The 26970-nt window shown below is 37.3% G+C and overlaps 1 protein-coding gene across 3 annotated transcripts; it reads right to left on the bottom strand.

Moving 5' to 3' along the window:
- Nucleotides 1-2124: 2124 nt before the first annotated feature.
- On the bottom strand, nucleotides 2125-24949 carry LOC109063279 (RNA-binding protein 10-like). Of its 3 annotated transcripts, none has more exons than XM_019080355.2 (23): nucleotides 24797-24949; nucleotides 24177-24250; nucleotides 22837-23365; nucleotides 22459-22647; nucleotides 19880-19949; nucleotides 14711-14784; nucleotides 12136-12222; nucleotides 11292-11352; nucleotides 11056-11202; nucleotides 10395-10555; nucleotides 10203-10300; nucleotides 8844-8931; nucleotides 7788-7962; nucleotides 7622-7707; nucleotides 7400-7487; nucleotides 7189-7280; nucleotides 5569-5745; nucleotides 5252-5425; nucleotides 5110-5172; nucleotides 3706-3885; nucleotides 2760-2819; nucleotides 2497-2585; nucleotides 2125-2348 (listed from the first exon to the last, which is right to left on the bottom strand). In XM_019080355.2, exons 2-23 carry the CDS (start codon nucleotides 24191-24193, stop codon nucleotides 2273-2275), a joined length of 2781 nt encoding a protein of 926 aa, XP_018935900.1. In that variant the 5' UTR covers nucleotides 24194-24250; nucleotides 24797-24949; the 3' UTR covers nucleotides 2125-2272. The 3 variants fall into 3 exon arrangements, with proteins under 3 accessions (XP_018935900.1, XP_018935903.1, XP_018935902.1); XM_019080358.2 differs by having other exon boundaries at nucleotides 2125-2345; XM_019080357.2 differs by having other exon boundaries at nucleotides 3706-3882.
- Nucleotides 24950-26970: the final 2021 nt, after the last annotated feature.

The following is a 26970-nucleotide window of genomic DNA, read 5'->3' as shown; positions in this document are numbered from 1 at the left end:
AGCTATTTCATTGAGTAATAAAACTAATCAACAGTCTCACCACAAAAATCTAAGACATGCAGCCTGAGACACACTGCAATACCAAGCAAGATATATGTTTTTAATGAAGTCTCCTATGAATTTTGAAGCTGAATTTTCAGCATCATTACTCCAGTCTTCAGTGTCACAAGATCTTCAGAAATCATTCTGATATGCTGATTTGATGGACGGTTAAGTTTTTGCTGCGTAATATTTTGTGTAAACATTGTTTCAGGATTATCTGATGAATAGAAGTAAAAAAAAACACCATTTATTTGAAATAGAAACGTTTGAAACAAATGTTTTTACTGTCACTTTTGTTCAATTCAATGCATAATAATCAATAGAAGTATTAATTTCTATTCAACACACATACCCCACACATTTGAATGGTAGTATATCATCATCATATCAGAATGATTTCTAAAGGATCATGTGACACTGAAGACTGTAGTAATGATGCTGAAAATTCAGCTTTGTTCACAGGAATAAATTACATTTTAATATATATTAACATATATTTAAATTGTAATAATATTTCACATATTAGTGTTTTTCAGCCTTGGTGAGCATAATAGACTTAATTAAAAACATTTAAAAAACAGTGTACTGTATAATTTTTATTTAAATAATTTTTATTTATTATTATTTTAATATGCATGTGGGACTGGAAACCCTAAATTATTGTGTATTGTGGCTTGTACATAATATGACAGAATGACTGAACTGATGTCAAAACAGGAAGCTTTGTGCAAATGCATTCTTTCGACACACATATTGGTGGTTGAGGGACAAATTCACTCATTGCAAAAGTTCCAGAAGTTTACAAGGTCACTGGATCACAAAGATCTGCATGGGTCATTCTCACAAAGTCATATTTCACAACAAAAAGCTAATTTTTTCCCATAACAGTAAAAATTATTTTTCAAAATTATTATTATTATTATTATTTTTTCCACACATAAAATTCTTAACTGGAATGAAAATAATGTCACAATACAATATGAAAACTCTTAATCATCCTAAAAATAAGCTCAATCTTTCTGTAGAATTAAATACAATTTAATAAATCAGTAAATTAAATCAGATTTCCTAACCATTTTGATTGGGAGTAAATAAGACCCAGACATGTTCTTGACAGGTTTTGTGAGATTCTCTTACTGTATTGAGACATATATGTACATTTCTCAGATTTCAAAATTTCATTCGCAATATTCATATGGTGTACGGTGTTTTTCATTAGCAATCTTTTTTTTAAACAAATTTATCAAACAAAATGAGTTTTTCGGCCTTTTCTGATGACATTTAAACAAAATTAAAATTTGAAAAGCATTTACATGATTTCATAAGTATGCATAAACAAAACAAAAAACAAAAACAACGGCACTTAGTGCTCATAAGGACATACACTCACAAATTCACTCTGTCCACCTTAAATTCACATTTTAAAAAACTGTATACCAGCTTATTTAATTTTATACAGCTTATATAGTCTAATATGATACATACACACTGCAATTCAGGTTAATAAAAATTTATATAGGTAAACAATAATCATCTGCTGTGCCTTTTCGTCAAGATAATCACAAAAGTCTAATCTACTGTGCAAGTCAACACAGACAGCGGCTGTCTGTCATTTCTGCATAGACTGTCATGTCATACAAGACATGCAAATGCATAGCACGCTTACTAGCAAAGCTTCTCCTCAGGGCCCAGGATGGCTGTTATTCAAATCATACTTAAAGGGACACAAACATGTATTTAAAGTTGAAAGGAACTACAAGAAAAAGTTTCCTGGAATTATCCAAGTTTTCCATCCTGACATCATTTTCACAGCTTCCCAGAAATGCAAAATGTTTCACATAAACTCATGCCATCTACAAATGTTTACAAATTGCTTTCTGGGAAGCTGACAATGGGATAAAGTACAAGAATGTAACATAGTTGGATTGTATTTACAGTTACTGTGCGATCAATAGTAGCTTTTTTTATTTCTCAGGGTCCTGAGGGTTTTTCTTTAAATCAACCTGAATCCCAAAAAGTAACACACACACAAATATATATATATATATATATATATATATATATATATATATATATATAAATCTGCACATTTCCACATCATTCTTTTCTTTGTGAAACATCCTGAAGATGGTCTCTTAGCTGCACTGTGCACGTGCTCTGCACCATATGATTAAAAACTGCTCACGAGGCATTTCGTTTAGCACTGAAGGAAGTCCAAAGACACACAGCATTATTCCACTGGCAGGTTCCGTATGAAAAAGCCTTTTTCCATTCTTCCAGGAAGCATCTGAGATCCCACGCCACTGCTGACCACGAGCAAGAACACAAAATATAAGACATTATACTCAAACACCATGGTATTACCACAGTACACACCCAAATAACATGGTATTACTATGTCTGTGACAGCAATGCATTGAACCGACAGTATATATGAAGTAGGACTTGACTTACACAGGGCTGAATCTCCTCTTTTTTGCATCTGGTGCTTGCGGGATGGCCCCTTTTTCTCTCCTTTCTGCGGCCCGGTCTCTGTATTTCAGCTAAAATGAAGAGCGCCACCCAGAGGTCAATACTTCAAAGTGACAAAACAATGAATTCTAGAGAAAAATAAGGGGAAACTGGCTTTTGGAAAGGTAGTTAGACACTCCTGATTCTATCAGAGGATCTTTGAGATGTAATCATGGGTTTCAGAAGAAGGTGACGGCAGTATTTACCTCGGTTTCTGAACTCTCTTGTGTCTGGCTCTGTCTGGCTCTCCTCTGCTCCAGATTTTGCTGCACATGGATGAACAAAGATCAAAAATATCAATCTAATGTATTATTCTGTTAATTCATTTGACATTTAAAGTACCACAGTTACCATGGTTAGTTATTGCAGCCTGAATTATTATAACCCAAACCAAAATGAGACAAAAATGTTTGTGAACAATACTTTGATATAAGTGTTGTTCAGGTCGGTGAATCCCTGTACTGTATGCAAATCTAATAATAGTCTAGCTATTGCCAGTGAAATTTTAATATTTTTTATATATTATTATGATATTCATTTATATTCTGTTTTAAGTTTTCATATTTGCATACGTTTAATCAATATTGTTGTGTGCTTTTGTCATTTTTATTACATCTTTTTTAAAAATATATTTATATTGCAGGTTTAGTTTTGTAATTTTATGAATTATTTCAGTTGCAAAGGCAATTATTATTTTTTTTTTTTACATTTAATTTCTTCATCTAATGATGTCGTCTAATATTTTTATTCAATTATATTTCATCTTTAACTAATTTACAAGGTTTTTAGTAGATTTAGTTTTAGTTAATAGTAATAACACTGATTACTGGTAATATATTTATTTATGTTTAATGGGAATGAAAGCATTCTCTCTGTGAGAGAAAGACAAACATCTCTTTAGTGGGTTACTTAATAAAAACACTTCAAAAATACCTCTTCCACAAAAAAAATTCAAAAATACCCCACACAAAAATAAATATAAAAATAATAAATAAAACATGAGCTGTGATCTAGGGACTGGATACAACCTTTTACAGCAGATACCATTATAAACTCTGTAAGTCTGTCGTGGCACTGCTCTGAATAAGGTCTATGAGAGCAATCAGAAGTGACACGGCTCAAGCTGGCACCCTGTGAACATGCATGACTCACTCGGTGTAGCTCAGAGAGCTGCTGATGTCTGATCAGAGCCTCTTTGCTGGGGAACTGTCTCCTGCACAGCAGACAGGCCAGTTTCGACCAGTCTGTCAGTCTCTCCTCTCGCTCTCCGGCCTCCTCCTCACTGTCGGTCTCTCCACTGTAGCCTGCCACCAGACCCTGAGGAGGACTCTGCTGAGAGACAAGACCAGCAGATAGGAAAACAGATCTTCAAAACACTGCAGTGCCAATAATAGACCAGGTTTAACAGGGTACAGCACAAAAGATGCAAGTGGTGAGTGCCATGGTAAACGCACCAAATAAAACAAGACACACAGAAAAACACGAAACAAGTCAAAACATTAAATATAAGTAAAAAGGAACAAAGCCATGTCTAATCACATTTTGTTGCTTTGCAGCCTGAAATGAAGACGGACAAAGGATCAGCCCTTGTGTCAATATTTTGTTGAACCACTTTTTGTTTTAAATACAGCCTTTACTGTAGTCTGTAGGGATATGTCAATGTCTCTACTAACTTTGCACATCTATACTTTGCAATATTTCCCCACTCTTCTTTGCAGAACTGCTCATGTTCAGTTCAGTTTGATGGTGACCGTTTGTGGACTGCAGTCTTCAAGTCATTCCACAGATTTTCACAAAACAAAAACTTGTTTTTCTCTTGGATGTTTGCTCTGTTCCATCAGTACCTGAGGTTGCTCTCTATGTTATTTACTTTGCATGTTAAAAAAAAAAAAAAAAAAATAATAATATATATATTTATTTATTTATATATATGTGTGTGTGTGTGTGTATATAAAACAGCCATAAGGTTACAAAAAATAAATAAATAAATAAATAAATAAAAACCATAATGTAACATAAGATTAAGCGATATCCAAAAACCCAAAATAATTTAAAAAAAATCAAATACCAGAAAATAAGGTAACAATAAAAACAAAACAAAACAAAAAGCAAAAGCACGCTTCTCTTCTGGATGTTTGCTCTGTTCCATCAGAATCTGAAGTCGCTCTGTTCAAATTCCTTGCTTTGTATATGTTAAAAACTTAAAATAATAAAGAATAAAAGGCCAATCAAAATTTTAAAAAATAGAAACCATAATGTAGCATATCAAAACAACAAAAATATGAAACGAAACAAAAACCAAACACTATGACAATCAAAACAAAGCCTATAAATCAAAAACTAAATAAAACAAAAAACAAACACTATGACAATCAAAACAAAGCCAATAAAACAAAAACTAAATAAAACAAAAAACAAACACTATGACAATCAAAACAAAGCCTATAAAACAAAAACTAAATAAAACAAAAAACAAACACTATGACAATCAAAACAAAGCCAATAAAACAAAAACAAAGGTGAATAAAGGAAAATACAAGTAAAGGCAAAACACACTTCTCTTTCTTCTGGATGTTTGATCTGCTCCATCAGAATCGGAGGTCTCTCCAGCAAGGCACCCTGTGGAAAAAAACATCAGACCAATGAAAAGGGTAACATTTTGAGAGTAGGGCATTATTCAGACGTGTAAAACCCCAACCTTCATCTCCAGGACGGCGTAGCCTGCATCAGCGCTGGCAGATTCCCGTCTGTCATCGGGTCTCCCCTGTGCCATCAGTCGAGAGTTAGTGCTCAGCGAGGAAGAGGAGGACCCTCGCCCGTTCTCCTTCTGCCTGTTCAGACTTTTGGCCCACCGCTCCATGTCTTTGGCGATCTGAAGAAACGAACAGGCACAGCAGGAAGAGATACTCAATTTAAATGACGTCCCTTCGAAACCTCACCCTCCGAAACACATCAGTACACCTGACCCTGTAAAATAATTCACAAGCAGCGAGCCGTTCTGATTTCTGGGTGTACCTGCTGTGCGGTCTTATTCTTGGGCTTGTCTTTCTTGTCCTTGCTGCTGTTGGGAGCCCCTGTAGGGTCAGAGGTCGCTCCTGTGGCGTCATCGGACGACTGTGACGAGGCAGGAACATACGTGTGTCTTTCCCCATCCCAGTACATGTACTGCTGCGTATGGGGATTAAAGTAGTACTAGAAGAACATCACAAAAACAAACAGTGGCATTATCAGTATTAGCTTGTATAAGAAGCTGTAATTAGCTGCTCATTAAGTCACTGTCCGGCAGGCTTTAGCTCCAACCTTAATTAAACACACCTTAACCAGCTATTCAAGGTCTTCGGGATTACCAGAAACTTCCAGGCAAATACGTCAAAACCAATCAAAGACTCCTGAGCAAGCTATTTAAGGTCTTCAGCACAGTGGTGCTTCAGAGCTGGATTTGAGGAACCTTGAGTTAAAACACTCAATATCAAGTCCAATTCTGCTCCTGAAGGATCAATGTCATTCATTCATTCATTCAATCATTCATTCATTTCTTTATTTAACCAGGTTAAAAACTCATTGAAATTAAAATCTCTTTTGCAAGAGTGACCTGGCCAAGAAAGCAGCAACAAATAACATAGTATATAAAAGTTTACATCACAATACAAAACACAAATCAAAGATCACAACAATTCACCAAAGGATAAAACAAAGGTTTTCCGCCTCAGCTGGCATCGCACTGCACTTCCCACATGTACACATTTTAACATGGGCAAATACAGAAAAAAATTACCTGTTAAGCAAATGAGTTCAGTAATTACCATATAGAGATGTCCTGCTGTAGTCGTTGCTGCTCTTACTGTTCACTTTCAGACTCGGGATCTGATTCTGGATTGAATATATATGGCTGGATCTGATTTTTAGCCAAAGGTAATTTAAGTCAATAAATTTCCTGTTTTCCTGTTTTATTTATGTCAATGTCACAGCTTGCAGACGATCGCTATGTAAAAGCTTTGCATGTTTGCGACTCTTTAGCTCGGCCTCTAGGAGCTCGACTGGTTTTGGAAAGAAGTGTGAAGCTGTATCAGTCTTTTATAAATCTGACTCTTCAGAGATATGAAGGATGCAATACTACTCTATAGGTACTCAAGATGAACATGAAAATGTATTTATCTGCTTTGATGAATAAATGTAAAAAAAAAAATTTAATAAATAAAAAGGTATTCTTTCTATGGCTTCACGATTTTAACAAATAAATTAGATTTTTAGTGACTAGTACCAGTGTTATGTATGCCCAATTAAGCTTTTTTTTTTTTTTTTTTTTAAATGAACAGAATAAAACCTAATCTTAAATTGTTGCTTTATGTGCCGCAGTGACCAGCAACTGTTGTAAAACTGTGAACTCCGACCACTTTCATCACTGCCAATATATGATTGGCTGAGGTGCCTCGCGTGATCCAAGTCAGCAGTTAGGCTTTTTCCAGTGATATGTACCACAGACCCTTGCATCTCCCAATAATAAGACAATCTCTGGTTCAGGTGTGTTCAACTCTTGTGTAAGGGTTGGAGATGAACTCTGCGGGACAGTGGCCTTCAGAGCCAGATTTGAGTAACCCTGCATTAACTCTTCTGGTGAAGTGATGACTTCATTACCTGTGAATTAGGGTCGTAGTAGAGGCCTGTAAGAGAGTCGTAGTAATAGCCAGAGCTCTCATCATACTGGTACGTGGAGACGTCAGGATCCGCTGCAGGAAAGAGGAAATACAACTGCACCTCATTCACATGGAAAAAATCAATTGGTCATCAATTGGTCATGAAATATGTGTATTTCATGCTTTGAGCGAGTCGTGGATGGTGTGCTTACGGTACTGCTGGCACTCCAGAGCAGTTCCAGGTGTAGCAGGCTGGTTCAGGGTAGCAGGCTGAGGTTTGCCGATGATTTCCACCGGGGCCTTTGAACAGACACACACACACACAGTGTAAAGTAAGACAACTAGTGCTTCAGAAAAGCAAAAAATGATTCACGGATCTTTAACAGCAACACAGTAAATCACTTTATGACTGAGCAGGAAAAACACAACTCTACCTGACTGGCCTGTTGGGAGGTTGTCGTGGAGACAAGCTGAGTCTGGGATGCTGTGAGCGCCAATATGGAGGTAGCACCCGCTTCTCCTGTGGTCAAATACACACTCACACTTACTCCAATACAAGACCCGTGGCTGACAGCAGATGTAAGTGAGCTGTGATTATACCTGTAGAGACTGTTCCTCTGTCAGGAGCACCTAATATTGTGTGGCTCGTCAGTACCGCAGACACTGGCCCTTTAAAGGCTTGCGCCTCTGCACTGACAACCTGCACAGCCTCCTGCCCAAACAAAGCTGCTGCTGGCCCCTGCTGGTGCACACTGATATCACCGCTCTGGGTCGTCTGGAACAATAACCACATATTTGAAAGCATGTGTTGAAGCAGGAATTCACATCTCAACATTGAGTATTAGACAACATGTTCTGCAAAAGTCTGAAGCTTACATAAACATAAATTTCAAAAAAAAAAAAAAAAAAAAAATTATATATATATATATATCTATATAGGGCTGTCAAATGATTAATCACGATTAATCACATCCAAAATAAAAGTTTTGTTTACATAATATATGTGTGTATACTGTGTATATTTATTATGTATATATAAATACACACACATGCATGTATATATTTAAGAAGAATATGTTATGTTTATATATTAAATATATTTATATATAATATAAAATATAAGAATATAAATATATAAATGTATGTACATGTAAATATTTTCTAAATATATAATTTATGTATGTGTATTTATATATACATAATAAATATACCCTGTACACATACATATATTATGTAAACAAAACTGTTATTTTGGATGTGATTAATCGTGATTAATCATTTGACAGCCCTAATAATAAATATATATACATATATATATATATATATATATATATATATATATAAAAATATACACATATATACAGTTAGTTTTTCTATTTTTTTTATTCTGATTGATTGAGATGAAATAGCTCCAATGGTTTTAGTATAACATTAGTTAAAAAAAATTTCCCAGTTGTTTTCTACGTTTGTATCTAATAACAGTGAGTCTAAAAACCTGCATTTTTCTTGAGATAGACAAGAAAAACATGTGCTAACTGTGGCATAAGCAGAATAACTGACATTAATTCACTCTGCTTTGCAGATTCATTCAACATCTTACAGTTAATTATTTCCTACATATGAGTCTTTATGTTGTTAATCGAGTGCTGTGGGTACCTGAGTGACGGCCCACTGAGCTGCAGCTATAGCTGTACTTGCCACTGTCGCCACACTCACACGATTGCCATCTGTCAGGAAAACATCACTGAGAGACAGAGAGAGAACTCATAAGACTCAATGTAAAGCATTACTGTGGTGTGAAAAACTTTTTGCCCCCTTCCTGGTTTTGTTATTTTGTGCATATTTGTCACACTTGAATGATTCAGATCAAACAAATTTTAATATTACAAAAAGATAACATGAGTAAATACAAAATGCAGTTTTGAAATAATTATTTAATTTATTAGGGGTAAATAGCTGTCCAAACCTGCCTGGCACTACATGAAAAATTAATTGCCCCCTAATTCTAATAACTGGTTGTGCCACCCTTTGAAGCAACTACTGCAATCAAGCCTTTGCAATAACTGGCAATGAGTCTTTCATATCGCTGTGGAGGAATTTTGGCCCACTCTTCTTTGCAGAATTGTTTTAATTCAGCCACATTGGAGCATGAATGGACCGTTTAAGGTCATGGCACAGCACCTCAATCGGATTTAAATCTGGACTTTGACTTGGCCACTCCAAAACCTTCATTTAGTTTTTCTTGAGCCATTCAGAGGTGGACTTGCTGGTGTGCATTGTTCTGCTGCATATCCCAAGTGCGCTTGAGCCTGAGGTCACAAACTGATGGCTGGACATTCTCCTTCAAGTATTTTCTGACAGAGTGCAGAATTGGTTCCATCAATTATGGCAAAGCAGCCCCAGACCATCACACTACCTCCACCATGTCTGACTGTTGGTATGATGTTCTTTTTATGAAATGCTGTGCTGCTTTTACGCACGCCAGATGTAATAGGACACACCTTCCAAAAAGTTAAACTTTTGTCTCATCAGTCCACAGAATATTTGCCCAAAAGTCTTGGGGATAATTAAGATGTTTTTTGGCAAATGTGAGAAGAGCCTTTGTGTTCTTTTTGGTCAGCAATGGCTTTTGCCTTGGAACTCTCCCATGGATGCCGTTTTTGCTCAGTTTCTTTCTTATTGTTTAATCATGAACACTGACCTTAACTGAGGCAAGTGAGGCCTGCAGTTTTTTAGATGTTGTTCTGGGTTCTTTTATGACCTGGCAGTAATCAGGCCTTGATGTGGCTAGTAAAATTTAACTCAGCTTTCTAAAATAATGTGGTTAATCACAGTTCTTTCATGATTTAACAGGAGGGGGCAATTAATTTGTCATGGCACTGTATTACAGTAATAGCTTGTTTTAACATCATTCTCTCACATGAGTGGCTTAACTGCATTCTTCTTTTCCTAGTACACAACTATGAGTTCAGCGTAACGCTGCAGGATCAGTATCAGAACAGCATGAACTCGTACCGTTTGGAGCCCTTGGCAAACTCCACAGAGATGAGCTTTCCATCAATAGAGAGAGGAGGCTGCAGGGAATGGAGGATCTGAAGCAGCTGTGAAGCCTCCTAAAACACACACAATGTAATACCTGTTTTGTAGCCACGATACAGCCCTAACAGAAGAAGCAGATGCCATTTACAAGTACTGTTGTTGTCTTACCACAATAGTAGTGAGCTGCAGGAAAGCAAACCCCCGGTTGAGCTGTGTCTGTTTGTCTTTGATGAGCCGTACATTTGAAGGTGAGAGAGTAGCAAACGGGGCCAGAGCTGACAAAATTGCCTCCAGCGTCGTATGGGGTCCCAGATTCCTCAATATCAGAGCTGAAGAGAGAATAGAGGTGAATGAAGTGTCTTACTCCAGAATCAACGCCCATCCAAGATGTAGGGGACTCTTTTTCTTCAGCAGAACAGTAAAAGAAGACTTTTACTGGAAACTGGGGTCCTTGGTGATTCATAAAATGAAAGTCAATGGCTACCATCACTTTAATAGTCAAAAAAACACTAAAGTAATACCTGGCTTAATTAACAATTAAGGCTCTGGATTACAGGTAATAATGCTGTAAATAATATTCAGTTTCTTGCACAGACCAATCATTTCACTTCATAAGACCTCAATATATCGTCAGGAGACACAGGTACTAATTTTCCTATGCCTGATACATGTTTCTGACTATTAAATGATGGTAGCCATTGACTATTATGAAAAAAAAGAAAAAAAAAAAACTCTTTACTGTTCTACTGAAGAAAAAAAAGGACAAGTAAATTAGCAGCAGATTTTCATTTTTGGGTGAACTATGCCTTTAAATGTGTGTATGACTTACTGTCATTGGCCATCTCTGCAGCCTGAGATGAGGAACTTAAGCTGAGAAGTGGAGCTGCTGTCTGGTATATGGCAGGAAGGGGCAGTAAACCCTGAGCTGAGTCCAGAGGTAAACTCGTTGGCAACAGAGGCAGTTTCAACTCAGCCTCTGTAAAGAAAGAGCCATATGCACATTTACATTTATGTTTTTACCATGCCGTCACAAATAACCCGCAACAAATTCCTTTGAATTCACACCTGATTTTGGAACTGCGCATTTGAAACACTTTTCTCTTCGTTTGAAGTTCTGCACTCCACACTGTGAATCAAAACAGATGTTTGGGAAAAAGACAAGGGAGAACATTTGGTTTACTGAAAGGGAAAGTTCACACAAAATGAAAATGGTCATCATTTATTCACCCTTATGTCATTCCTAACTCATTTTTTTATTATTATCTTTTATCAATAAAGATGTAGATATTTTCTTGTTCCTCCATTGAAACTCTATTACATCAAAACTTTGATGCTTCAAAAAGTTTATAAAGACAAAGACATTTGAATCGAGCAATTAAATCCAAGTCTTTTGAAGAGACACAATCACTTTGGTTTTCACATATAAACGCTTATCAATACATCAAAAACTGCACCATTACTTAAATGTTTATTTTTCACTTGGTCTATTATTATGACATCATCAATATAAATGTAATATTTAATTTTGTAAATACAATAAACAGCTAAGCTCTATGTATATGTATTGATTAATGTTTATATGTTTATATGTGAATCCTAAATCAAATTATTTCAATCAATAAATGCAATCTGAAAGTCTCTCTTCAAAAGACTTGGATTAAACTGCTCAATTCATATTGATTGCTTTAATAATGTCTTTATGAACTTTTGGAAAGTTTAGGGACAAAAGTCTCAGGTTTCAATAAAAATATCTTCATTTGTATTTCGAAGAAGAATTTATGGGTTTGGAACAACATGGCAGGAAATGATGACAGATGACAGAATTTTAATTTTCAAATGAACTAATCTTTTAAAGGCACACTTATTCAACAACTACATAAACTGAAATAAAGACTGTTATGAAAGTTACCTTATTGCAGAGCCAGTCTTCATTAGCACGGGGCTTTGGGTCACTGTAGTGCATAGATACTCGCTGTCCCAATATAGTGAGCACTCTCTGAAAGTGAGACACAGAGGAAGAGAGGGGACAAAAGAATAAAAGAGGGTAAATATCATTTTCAGGGTGGAATTGGCACACTTGAGACCTTATCTCACACAAGAGAGGAGAAGACTGGATAAAAGAGAGAGAGGAAGACAGATATCACCATCAGCTTGAGAGGACTCAGAAAGACGCGCTGGCCTGCGTGTGAGAGAGTGTGCGCGGACACCCTCTCCGGCCAGAAGCCTTAACCTCCCCCATTCAGGGGAACACAAACATGTCACGCTCACTCCTGCCCACCCTCAAACCAACATTAAGCCACAAATAAAAAATAAAAAAACCATCCAGACAGACGTTTCACCAAAGCAAATTCATACAGCGATGACAGGACATGTAGAATAAAGACCTGAGTGTATTATTGAACCTGAGCCAAAAATAAATCCTTCAGGATCTCGATGCTTAAAAATAAACGCTAACAAATCCCCTCATTCGAGCTGTACTTCAAACTGGCATTAAACGGATAATTCACCCAAAAAATGAAAAACTGCTGTTAGCGTACTCACCCTCAGGCCATCTGAGATGTAGGGGATTTTTTTCTTAAGTAGAACCGAAAAGAAGATTTTAGCTGAAATCACTAAAAAGAATAAGTTCAGAAGACTGATTTGTTTGTGAACCAGACATCACTCTGGACTGTTTCCCTGAGGCTCTGGATTACAGATAATAATGTTGTAAATAATGTTCTTGCACAGACCGATCATTTCACTTCATAAGACCTCAATATATCATCAGGAGCCACGGGTGTTAATTTAGCATTGCCTGATGTGCGTTTTTGACTATTACAGTGAAGGTAACCATTGACTATTACGAAAAAAACAAAACAAAAAAACTTCTTTAGTTCTACTAAAGGAAAAAAAAATCATCTACATTTTGGATGGCCTGCGGATGAGTAAATTAACAGCAAATTGTCATTTTGGGTGAACTATCCCTTTAAGAAAAACATCCTTAATGTAATTGAATACTTAAGGAAAACCAACAACTATCCAATTGTCTAATTTTGAGCACTTCAGAGGCCTGGTATATAAAGACAAATTACATGACTCTGTACACAGTTTACGCCTAGATATTGTTTCAGGTCCGACTATTTGCTATACCACCCCATTGTACTTGAAAACAAATATAGAAATAAAATTTTCTCAGCATTGTGAAAATCAGAATCTGGGCTAGTAAATCAAAGTTTGTCATTTCAAATCCCATTCAGACTACAGACCACCCACAGTCCATTCACAAACCGTCTTCATCATGCTACACGCAAAAATGGCAAGCACTGACTGAAATAGCCAATTCCAAATCTGACTGGCTGGCTACTAGACCAGAAATACCAGAAATCAGCACGAAAGAAAGAGGGGTTTACAAGGTACTGGTCTGCTAGTTGACTTAAAGGGATAGTTAATCCAGAAATTAAAATTCTGATACCATTTACCCTCTCTCAAGTTCTTCCAAACCTGTGTGAGTTTCTTTAAGGGTGAACTATCCCTTTAAGGAATAACGAATCATTGGATTTGGCCTAAATCTGCAAGGCCGTTAGCAGCAAGTGCAGTAGATATCTATGTTCAATTCACCTTTTTTATTTTTACTTTTATTTTTTATGTGAAATAATAAGTATTCATTAATTCTGTAAGGACATCTTGTTGAAATCCAGTTTTCATCTGCTTTTTCCAGAGTTGTCTGTACAGTTGTAAGAGGAAACAAAGGCATCATTTAGATCAGGTTTTCTTCCACATGACCTATTACTGTGGCATCATCAGCACAATTTACATGACTGTCAAACAAGCTCTTCCTGTCTGGTCAAAATAAGCCGTAGTTTGGACTAGAATTTGTTCTGATGCTCTCTAGCATTTCAGCAAAGGAGGTTTGCTTCAGGTATTTGGAGGGGAATGACCCTGCAAAAAGTGTACCATAAGTTCACTTAAAAATAATAAATACCTTTACAAACAAATATGTCTGCCACAATATTACATTATTACTAACTTCTTCCTAGCTTTTATGTAAACTGACATTCAGTATACAGGTCAGCTGATCTATGGACTCACTGGTATTAATTTAATCAAGATACATTAGTGGAACAGCAAATTCTCATGCTGTTTTGGAACTCATTTTGGAACATGTTTCAAAGCCATGTGGATTCAACTAGAGAGAGACACGAAATATAGGGCAGATCTCACACTAGGATCTTACGGCTGAGAGCAGCTGACTGAAAAAGGGAGATAATAGCACGCACAAACTGAGCTTTCAGGGAAACGCTGCTGAATTTATACTGAACTTGTGCAGAAAATACCCAACTAGTAGCAGTGTCAAATACCTGTGCTAGACAGACAACAGACAGACCTCATTCTTAAGAGATGGCGAAATCTGTGAAATCATAAGGAATCCAGGCGTAAAGGGTATATTATATCCATACACGTGTGGACTTGTAGTGTGTATGTGTGTGTGTGCAGTGTGAAGTGACCTGGTTGGTCTCCATCCAGCGGCTGGCCTCCTGCAAGTGATTAAACTCGACGAAGGCGAATCCTCTGCTCTGACCTGGAGACACAGCCGTCGCCGGGCCACAATGACAGAACAACAACAACGCAGTGAGGGGTTAGTGTTTTCATATCGAGAGAGAGGGAGAAAGAGAGAGACAGAGAGATGGTAGAAAGAGCTATAGCTGTAATCTATCACACTGCTGCCTCTAAACTGCTAGAACTGATGGATGTTTTTGTTCCTCTATTATTAACACCAGTTAATTTACCATTAATTGCAAAAGACATTATTAGAAAATGTGGGTACACACAAGACTATTAGATGTCTGATGCTTCACTAACAAAACCTAACATCCGAGATCCATATACACTACTGTTCAAAAGTTTGGGGTTGCATTAAAGAAGTCTTTAGTGAATATGTAAATTTTTTTTTATACATTTTAGAATTCGAAGCTGAATTTTCAGCATCATTACTCCAGTCTTCAGTGTCACATGATCTTTCAGAAATCATTCTGATATGCTGATTTGATGCTCAAGAAACTCAAACTCGATGCTCAAGAAATTTGTTATTATTATCAATGTTGTGCCGATTAATATTTTGGTGTAAATCATGATACATTTTTTTTTTCAGGATACTTTGATGAATAGAAAGTTTAAAAGAACAGCATTTATTTTTTTCTTTTAAATTTCACTGTCACTTGTGAGCAATTAAATTCATATATATACAGAGAGAGAGAGAGAGAGAGAGAGACTTAAGTAGTTACGTACAAAACTTACATTACACTGACACTTATGCAACTTTATGGATCCTTGTTTGTAAAACATTTTGACACTGTCTGATTCACAAATGTGCATAAAAATTTAACTTATAATACCTCTAATCTCATTTGATTATAGGTTTAAACTTGTCTGAAATCACAACAGTCGGTTCAGTACAGGTTGATACCTGTGGGCCTGAAATGCCAAAGGACTGGTCAAACTCTGGTCAAACTGCTCACATTGGATTAAAAATAAAGCTAAAAGAAATAGGCATTCCAAGCAGCCCTACTGCAAACACAACATAAGATGTTTCAATGCTATAATTACTAAAGAAAGACATTACATTTGAACCATAACCATTTTAATTCAAATTAAATTTACTAATCTTTAATCGGTGGTCAATAGCAATTCCACATGCGTGAAAAGTCTATAGTTTTCCTTGAACTTTAAATTCCTACCATAATACTTTCATATCACTGACACATAAGTGGGGTGGAAAAAATAAAGGAAACACCTGAGAATACATCAGTATCAAGGACCTATACACTATTTGCCTTCAAACAGCTTCAGTCCTTGGAATGCTGTCATACAAGTCCTCAACCGTTTGGGAACCGTGTGGGGAACAGCACCATTCACGAAGCGAATCTTGCTCTTCTTTGAGGTGTAAGGAAGGAGGAAGCGTTTTGCAGAGCAACTCGTACAGAAGATTTTTTTACAATGACATTTACATCAGGTAATTAGCAACATCATGGAAGCTGTTTAAGAAGTCATTCATGCAGAAGTATTGCTGCACGCATTTTCACCACAGGATATGGTAACAGTGTTTTCCTCTTTGGGGTCACTGGTCCTCTGTTATGTAACTATTAGAGTAGTTGATTTAACATGTTAATTTGGTGTAATTAACTATGTAATGCAGCCCACCCCGCCCAGACCTACATGTCATCTTATGTCTTTCTTGTATGCAGCTGCTGACGAACACGAGGCAGGATGACAAATGACTAAATGACGTAGCCTATGAGAATGCAGATATATGCCCATAAGATTCAAGATATGAGGGCAAAAAATGCCCCGTATGGTTTTTGTCTTTTATTTACAGTATATCATGATATACAGTGGCATGCAAAAGTTTGGGAACCTCTTGCAGATTCTGTGAAAATGTTAATAATTTTAACAAAATGAAAGATCATATAAAATGTATGTTACATTATTTCTTATTTAGTACTGTCCAGAGTAAGATATTTTCCATAAAAGATGTTTACTTTTAATCTACAAGAAAAAAAATAGCTGAAAATCTTAAACAAACTGATTCGTAATACTGTGTACCTGGATGATCCATGACTGTTTTTTTTTTTTTTTTTGTGAGTCCCTTGTTTGTTCTGAACAGTTAAACTGAACTCTGTTCTTCAGAAAAATCCTCCTTGTCCTGCAGATTGTTCAGTTTTCCAGCTTATTTTGCATATTTGAACCCTTTCCAGCAGTGACTGTATGATTTTTGAGATCCATCTTTTCACATTGAGGACACCTGAAGGACTCAAACACAACTATTAAAAAAGGTTCAAACATTCACTGATGCTCCAGAATGGGGGGGGGGGGGGGTTCGGACATCTTCATCCTGTTCAGAAGTTTTCACCCCCTGGCCCTTAATGCATCGTGTTTCCTTCTGGAGCATCAGTGAATGTCTGAACCTTTTTTAATAGTTGTGTTTGAGTCCTTCAGGTGTCCTCAATGTGAAAAGATGGATCTCAAAAATCATACAGTCACTGCTGGAAAGGGTTCAAATATGCAAAACAAGCTGGAAAACTGAAGAATCTGCAGGACAAGGAGGATTTTTCTGAAGAACAGAGTTCAGTTTAACTGTTCAGAACAAACAAGGGACTCATAAAAAAACCATCATAAAAAAAAACAAAAAACGGTGTGGATCATCCAGGTAACCACACACAGTATTAAGAACCAAGGGCTCCCAAACTTTTGAATGGGGTTATTTTAACTCTCTCCCCGCCATTGACGAGTTATCTCGTCTTTTAGAAGACAACACTTCCCCACCAAAGATGAGTTTTTAAGGCTTTCTGTGTTTTCACTCTTATAAACTCAGAGGCGCTATTACACATCTTCTGAACGAGTACCAAACCTCCCGAACAAAAACACACGTGAACAGGACGCAAAAACTAGCGATCTCTTATGTAAACAGATGCATATGATAAATAATGCGATCATCAGCAATAGACAGCATATTAATGAAAACAGCATAATGTTACGGAGTAAAATGATGATCCAGGAAGTGGTATGTGACTGTGCAAGCTTTGGAGGTGTTGATGGAAGCGATTTACTGGATTTATGCTTTGATAATCGTACTGAATATTATCCAGATGTAGTTTTTGATAAAAATGTGATTTTCTCACCTTTTGCTCAAAACTATAAATTTTTATGAAACCTACCTTTATTCAAGTGTTGATAAAAAAAGAATGCTTTAAGCTAGAATAAAACGGATTGTTTTAGTTTAAAAGTAGAGGCTCTGATCTTTATTTTGGTGTATTGCATTCAAATATTCATACAGCAAAATATACCGGAGGCCATCAAATTTTAGTGAAAATCATCAAAATCACTGGTGGTGGCTGGCAACTTTTTGCAAATATGCTGGTGGGGAAAGAGTTAATTTCAGCTATTTTTTTTTCTTGTGGACTAAATGTAAACATCTTTTATGTAAAACATCTTACTCAGGACAGTACTAAATAAAAAAATAACATGCATTTTGCATGATCTCTTATTTTGTTAAAATTATTCAAATATTCTGCAAGGGGTTCCCCAACTTTCGCATGCCACTGTAGTTTAGCAAGATCACACCAGTGCTGCTTTTTTCTCAAATATGTCCTTGATGGCCAATGTGATATTTGAAATGTGAAAGTTGAAAGCTGATATATATGTTAATGCTTGCACTTCAGATGCAGCTTCTGAAAACAATGTTATGGCCACACTATAGCATTAAAGGTTTAGGTGTAACAAATTCTGTTAAAGCTACATTTTGATGTCTAGTCAGATCTTTTCTCATTTAACACAAAAATTGACTTTAAATGATCTTTTAGGTGGTAATTTCTCAGCCCAAATTGATGTGTGATTAATTGGTGGCATATAATGTAGATTCAAATTTTTAATTGCTTTACAGTCCTTCTAAATGAAGTTCCAAACGTAGGTTCGGGAAGGAGCCTATTCATTCAGTGCTGTTAATCATTGTTTTGAGCCTATATAAGCAGCAGGCATTGTGTCATCCCAGCAACAATTCTTCCGGCATCCCTTCACCTCCCCATCGCCTCCTCTATTTCTGCTATTCTCCCTCTATGTAGCACCGCAGTGGGTGGGGTTGAACTCAGATCTCAAGCCAAGCCTCGGGTTCAAGCCTCCATCGAGGACAGCATTCCAAGTTCATTTACCATTAACCATTAGGGCTGGATGGGCAGGCGATCTCATGAAACTATGTATTACAGTCATCCAACATAATGATACCCATGATTTAGCTATTCCTTAATGGATTAGAAACAATATTTATGAGTTTCCTAAAACACTGATTAAATGGCATTCTTTGGCTTCTTCCAATATAAATCCATTAGAACATAGACCAAAGATGACTCCTCAAAGCATCTGTACTCTTAAGACTTATTAACCTACACTGACTCATGAGTGAGCTTTGTAGCTGTGTAATTAAATGACCTGAAAGAAACTAAAAACTTTTTAAATGGTGTTTACATTATTTTGTCCACCCTTTTAGCTGAGGACACAAAATACCAAAACCTTTTCATACCCATGAAAAAAAAAAAAAGAGCCAAACATTGCTCATGTAATGGTCAGCCATACTTATCTCAACACAGCTATTGCAAAATACTTACACAACATAAGGTGCAAGATCTTCCCCAGACTTCAGGACAAGAGCAATCAAAGGGAGATGAGGGATAAGGATGGCAGGACACGCGAAAAAAGCTTGGCACGTGGGAGTAGTTATGTTTGTGCTTGTGTGCCAGTGTACATGTTTCTGTTATTCCCATGCTTGTGGATGTATTGTGAGTGTGTATGTTGTCTGGTTAAGAACAGTCTGACAAGGGGTATGGTAAGAAAATAGTAACACACAACAGAGAACAGGTAATAATCAGTGATGGCTTAAACAAAAAGATGTGCAGGGAGTTAAAGAAACATACGCCAGAAGATTTCAAAGCACCAGTACTGAACAGCATCTTTACTCAACTCAAATACACCAGTAGGAAAGTGAGAACGAAAAGAGGCTGTATTGAAATAACACACTGAACTAGGCAGACGCAAGAGTGAGCTAAGGCTTGTTATGAAAGGCAGAGGAAGAGAGACTTGGAGGTCAGTCTGGGGTACAGAGAAGCCCCCTGGTAGAGCATGATTACCTGAAGACTTGTTCCTCATGAGGCGAACCTCTCTGGCCTGGATCCCCTGCTCCTGCAGTCGAGCACGAATCTAAAGATCAAACACCAATGCTTAACTACACCAAACCTCATAGCAGGAACTCAAAGTATTTGGGCAAAGTGGGTATGCTAATGGATGAAATTTGCTGGAACTTTACTCACCCTCAGTCCAACCAGGATGTAAGTTACTAGGGATGCACCGAATATTCGGCCACCGAAAATTTTCGGCTGAAAATGGCCCAAAAGTGCATTTTCGGTTTTCGGCCGAAAGAGTTTTATCACCGAAAAAATACGGCCGAAATGTTGCGATGACGCAAACAGAAACCGCGACCTGCACGTGCACCTGCATAGCGCAGACCACGAGCCCCCCGCGACATTCACTTCTAACCAGTGGGTCTTAATAGAGAACTTTCCCTCTCTTCTTGCCGCCTTTGAGCGGCTAACTAAAGAGATCAGCTCCTCTGATGCATCTGTAGTGGACGTTATTCCTTTAATCACAGCACTAAAGCGTCTCCTAAGCAAAGAGGTTGAGACGGACCACGGAGTGAAAACAAAGAAAAGTACACTCTTATAGTCAGTCAGCACACGTTTCACTGAGATCTATTCGGATCCTCTGCACTTCATCGCGACTGTACTTTATCTGCGTTATAAAGACCTTTACTTGGATGCGGAAATAAAGCAGCGCGCACGAGAAATGATCCAGGCCGCGATGGATGTGGAGAACCCGCGTGGAGACGGAGCAGCGCACGGAGTATTGCACGGAGAAAGAGATCATAGCGCAGAAAAAAAGACTCGTCTCTCTGCACCCTTGTTGTCTGATATGTTCAGTGAAATCATGCAAGAAAGTGCCTCAAATAATAATAATACGTAGGCTATTCTGTTTTTAGGCGACTATATATGTGACTATCAGATTGTAGCCATATTTCTGCTAGATTTTTTTTTTTTTAATTTGATATAAATGTTTATTTATGCCCTGGCCCTATTTAAATACACTCTTTCAAATCTTTCTCAAATGTCAGGCAGATGACAAGCTCAACTGCTCAACAGATAGATGGTTATCTGTCTGAAGTCCCCATCCCCAGAAGTGATAACCCTCTTGCCTACTGGAAGTAATGCACTTTCTTGTAGTAGTCCTACAGAGAAAAAATTCAAATGCACTTGACCTAAATGCACTTTGTTTTTATGAGAGAACATTTAATTTTAAAACCTTTCTGCAGGCCAGTAGGCCTGTACATTATTTTTCAATGAACACATGAGTGGGGTCAAGTTAAACATTTTAGTTTGAATTTTATTTTATACTGTGCATTGTTGCAATGTGCTAAATAAATATTTGCATAATTTGTAATTGATTTATTCTTTGAAACTTTAATATTAATTTATGCAATTGCAATGCCTTGATTTTAGTAAAGTTAGTACACAGTCATAGCCATAAATGCAATGGTACTAATAATTGGCATACTGTAATTTCTTTCGGTATTTCGGTTTTCGGCCTTGGTTTGCTCTTTTTCGGTTTTCGGTTTCGGCCAAGAATTTTCATTTCGGTGCATCCCTATAAATTACTTTGTTTCTTCGTGAGAACAGATTTGGAGAAATTTATCATTCTATCAGTTACTCACCAATGGATGCTCTGCAGTGAATGGGTGCCGTCAGAATGATGATTAAAACATCACAATAATCCACACCACTCCAGTCCATCGATTTATTAGAAAAAGTGAAATTCTACATGTTTATATATATATATATATATATATTATATATATATATATATATATATATATATATATATATATATATATATATATAAAAAATCATTAAGGAATTTTAATTTAAATAAGAGTCCATAATCCATTATAACGCTTCATTTGGTGTAAAAGTCCATCCCATTTTTACCTTTCACATCAAAATCCACTGACATATTTGTTCAGATCTGTTTTGGACTGTTTTCACTTGTAAACGGTGCTTGATCTGTTTATATTTCTGTCCGGATTCAGACGAGGCGACTCTCTCACCAAAGCACAATAATGAAGAGGACACGTATTTTAGAAATGGTTTGAAGTTAAAATGTCTTGATGTATTTGTTGCTTACAAACACACAACTTTTCACTTCACAAGACACTAACTGATAGACTGGAGTGGTGTGGATTATTGATGTTTTTATCAGCTGTTTGGACTCTCATTCTGACGGCACCCATTCACTGCAGTGAGCATGTGATGTAATGATACATTTCTCCAAATCTGATGAAGAAAAAAACTCATCTTCATCTTGGATGGAATGAGGGTGAGTACATTTTCGGCAAATTTTCATTCCTTTAAAAAATTTCAAATATTCCTTTAAGTTCTGCATGCAATGTTTAACACACACAAAAAAGTCAACCTATCCCACAGTTTATAAAATCTATGTGCTATATACAATGCAAGTCTATAGTACAACTCCCATACAGATTTCTATTGCAACATAAGTGCAAATCTATTTTTGTTTTGTTTTCTTTTGTAACAGTTTTCCACAGATGTTAACTGAAATGGTAACTGTATTCATATCAAGAAATAAAGCTAAGACAAACCTCATTAACAGTTGCATTTGGTGGGAGCATTCTCAGCATGACAATGTTGCTGGGTTTCTGGGCCTGCTCTGTATCAGACCTGTAGTCCTGGTCACGGGGTTCTGGCTCCTCCTGGCTCATATCCAGAGCATGATGAAAACTTCCTTCTCTTAATTTGTCCCTAGCTGGTTGGGCTTGGTCAGGAAAGCCCTAAATCAGGAAGACAGTCATCCTAGATATATATTACCCGTCTCAAGTTCTTAATAACAAAGAGAAATGTTTAGATATGTTAAAATGTTTAAACCGTAAACAATATAAAGCAAGTAAAGGAAATTAAGATTTAATGATTGTAAGCTCATGATTCATAGAAAACAGCTCTAGAGAGATAAATGTACTCACTTGTCTGTGTGCAGAATGCCTGATATGTTTGTCCTCCTCAGCTCTCCATTCTGCACTATATTCGCCCTGAGAGTTGTGCCGCCCTCTAACTCTGCCCCAGGTGTTTTCCTCATTTTTTTCACCTTCATCTGGGGTTTGTTCATCCAGGTACACCTTCTGTCTTGATCTAAATGTCTGCATACCCCTTCTGTGTGCATCAATCTCTGGTTCAAACTCATAATCATTATCATCTTGCTGGAATCTTGAGTGGAGATTATCATGTGGGGGACTTTGGAGGAGACTTTTTCCAAGTTGGCTGTTTTCGGACCCATGGTTCCCCTTTTGTCTGAATCCGGGTCGGTTATTTGAGAAATTACCTGAGGAAAAGTCTCTCATGCCTGCAAAACTACCATCAGGCTCGTTCTGTCTTGCATTTGTTAAGCCACTTTTCAGTCTATTTCCTTGCCCATATCCACGATAGTCCATGTCCCTGTAGTCGTGATCATCAGACTTTTTCCTATAGCGACCCATGCGGTCACCACGACCGCCCCTACAACAGCGTAAAAGAAAAAGATTTAGTCAATCTGTAGCTTAAAGGAATAGTTAACCCTAATCACTGAAAATGCACTCAATCTCAGGCCATCCAAGATGTGAATGAGTTTGTTTCTTAAACGAATCAGATTTGGAGAAATGTAGCATTGCATCACTTGCTCACTAATGGATCCTCTGCAGTGAATGGGTGCCGTCAGAATGAGAGCCCAAACAGATCACAATAATCCACAAGTAATAAATTACTCTTAATCTGTTCCCATGAAGAAACAAACTCATCTACATCTTAAATGGTCTGAGGGTGAGTACATTTCAGCATATTTTCATTTTTGGGTGAACTATACCTTTAAATTTGCTTGTTCAACTGCTTTATCAACAATTTTGCTCAAGTCAAGAACCAAGCATTTGTGATCACGTACTGTCAGTGTGATAGATGAAATATATTTAAACCAGTGCAAAGTGACCACCTCAATCAACACCAGTCTGCTTCTTATTGATGCAGCTTATTAACTAAAAGACAACATGGAATACTTGTCATTCCCTATTTGTAAATCCTTCTATTACGCAGCAAGACTATTTAAGTAAACTTCAGAAAGTTGATGTTGACAGGGTGAAAAAAAAAATTTGTGATCAGCTGCAGTATCATTTCATTTACAAACCTAAAAATCTTTAATACATTTACCCATACGTTTAACAGCATGAAGTTACGTAATAATGTCAAAACATTTATGCATGAATCCATGCAGTGGTTGGATGCAAATTCATATTAAAAAGAGAAGATAACACTGCAGGCTGATGGACTCTTGACCTACCTCCTCTCATAATCCATGCTTCAGTACAAGTCGACAGAAACGGCCACTCTCTCCTCTGCCTGCTTCATTTACAACTGTTGACAAAATATGTTTTGATCAACATTCATTTAAAAAAATGCATAAAAACAAATAGATGTCGACTTGACTTCTAATGATTTTTTAAGAGCAGTACAGAGCAGTACAGACAGTAGTGTGAGCTGTATGCAATGCGTTGGATTGGTCCGAGCCACAAACTCGTTTGCATATTTCTTTTACGCCATTTAGAAAACCCCCCCAAAAAAACAAAGGTGTAAAATCCGCTGTCAGATACGATGTCCAATAGTTGCAACCCTGCATATGCTAAAATGCGCCTGACACTAATCTATAGAAAAATATATCTGAATACATACACAACAACCGTCATTGAAAGTTCTACCTCTGTGTGCCCCAATAAATAGTATTTGGGACTCACAGGTTAACTAAAGTAGCGCGCATGACAGCTTAGATGCAGTCCAGAGGGTACGAGCCACGACACATCGCGCGCGAGCGCCCGCAGAACAGCGTGGCAAACGCTGCAATCAGCTAAACTTTTAAAAATCGGTATTTTAATCGCGTAATAATAACAACATGCAGTCGCTTACCTCTGTTACACCAGCAGCGTCACACAAGCGCTGAAACTGATACAGTGTATATGTGTGACGCCCCACAGCAGAGCTCAGTGTAAGATGGCCTCAGTCCGGGAGGCGGGGACTGCGCTCTCACCCTGATTGGCTGCAAACACACTGGCACGCAAACGCATAGAAATCTGTATTAGGTAAAATAACCCTTACTAACAGTGCCCGGATTAACAATTCAGAGGCCTCTGGGCACAATGTCTTGTAAAGTAGTAAACTTGAAGCATGTTGCTCATTGCAGACAAATTATAAAAGATGTCAGTTCGATAAACTGCCAACAATAAAATAAACAAATCAAGATTGTGATTGCCTACATACAGAGGTTGGACAAAATATCCTGAACACCTGGGAAACAGGCAGTATTTCTTTATTAAAGTGCTCTGCCACTGTTTGACTTTAATACAGCCTCCAACCTTCTTAGAATAGATTGATACAACTTATGAATGGTCTCCTTTTGAATGTTGTCTATTATAACATCTGCCAGTTGTTTCAGAGATGTAGAAGGAAAGACTCTTCTCCCTTCAAGTCAGGTGATTTCTCTGGCCAGGGCAGATATTGAAGATCATCTTGATGCGCCATCGGTCTAGGTTTTATTTTCACATTTTATCATTGGTGTCCGTGATTAAAGTTTTAGAAAATTGCAGCTCTTTCATGGATGTTGGGTTTGTGAAGTTCTCTTTGTGGATACATGAATACAAGGTGAATATAGAGGTTTGCTGTCTCTTTGCAGCAGAAGTTTATAAACTACAGAATTTAGACAATGAGAAGATAAATAAAAGATGATGATAGATAGACAGACAGACATCAGGCACCTGATGCAGAAACAAGCTGCACATCGGTCACATGAACAGCCAGTACTACTCTCATTCAGGCCCTGTCTGAAACGATACCAGCGTTCTTGCATTCGATGTGCTGTCTGTGAGGTCCTTCAGACTGTAGGGGTGCCCATCCTGTCACTGGAGATCTAGGGCCTGTCCAAGTACCTACACTTGTGATCTCGGCCTCTTGACGGAGCTTGCACAAGACAGGAAGTAGTGCACAAGACTGTCCCAGGTTGTAAAAATGCAAAAGCACAAAATCTCAATTACTGCTCGGGAGCACAATTCGAGGCTTAGTGTATCCCATCATGCATCATGTTCTGGAAATAAATCATGAGGCTTTTTGCCAAGATCGTGTGAGAGGTCACAGAAACCTTTCCAGTGTAAGTTAAATATTAATAATAATAAGATATTACATACAATTTGGTAGTAAAAACAAAGTGCTACACGTTTTATTGTATATTTAGTTTGTACAACATTTGCAGCTGCTCTTTATCACTTAATTAGAATCACCAGAAATTAAATCGTGTCATCTGGTACTGAACAGACATTTAGAAGTTGATTTTAAAATGCAAAGTATTGAAAATAAAAATATAACTCTGTAAACACTTGCATTTTTACAACACTTTAGGTGTGTTCCATCAGGTCATGAAAAGTGGTACACACATATGTGGTCTTCATGCTCACTTGAACACTTGGGCCGAATACAGGAAATAGGTCATAAGTGGTCAAGTGCAAAGACCGCAAGTGTGGGTATTTGGACAGGCCATGCCTTCCTGTGAAGTTCAGCTCGAAGCCTGATCAAACACACCTGGGCCAGCTAAGATCTTCAGGAGCGCTTGAAGCTGAAACTGAACTCTGCCGGTAGATAGCTCTCCCTGCGGACGTGTGCCATTTATCATCAGAAGAGTGCTCACACGAGCGTCATGCCATTCATCACTACAGTGTGGACTTGGTTGAAGGAGGACTGAAACACAGCCTCCTTTGGCTGTATGTTCATATACTCTGAGTGGTATGCAATGTTTTGTATTCCATTTCCTAAAATGTGCATTATACAACAAAGCACACGGCATTTCCAATGCGAGAAATGAATGAAGAAAGAAAATATGACATCTTGAGGCTATTAACATGAAACTTAGGCTCTCTGGGTAGGTACTTCTTTTGAATAAGTGATTACTTGTATAATTTATATTGATATTGTGTGAAATTGTATTGTCAGTGTTTTTTTATACCCCTGTGAAGCACTTTTGAGTTGCAGTTCATGTATGAAAAGTGCTATACAAATAGATGTTGTTTATTATTATTATTATTTTGTGATTATTA

Source organism: Cyprinus carpio, chromosome A23 (genome assembly GCF_018340385.1).
Source record: "Cyprinus carpio isolate SPL01 chromosome A23, ASM1834038v1, whole genome shotgun sequence".
Taxonomy (NCBI): domain Eukaryota; kingdom Metazoa; phylum Chordata; class Actinopteri; order Cypriniformes; family Cyprinidae; genus Cyprinus; species Cyprinus carpio.
This window is presented reverse-complemented; position numbering and strand designations above follow the sequence as displayed.

What these genes read in the sequence shown, in the direction of transcription:
- LOC109063279 (XM_019080355.2), bottom strand. An exon ending in TTTGCCAAGGGCTCCAAACG is followed by an intron (nt 8,932 to 10,202) that starts GTACGAGTTCAT and finishes TCTGTCTCTCAG; the next exon opens with TGATGTTTTCCTGACAGATG. An exon ending in AGCTCTCTGAGCTACACCGA is followed by an intron (nt 2,820 to 3,705) that starts GTGAGTCATGCA and finishes ATCCATGTGCAG; the next exon opens with CAAAATCTGGAGCAGAGGAG.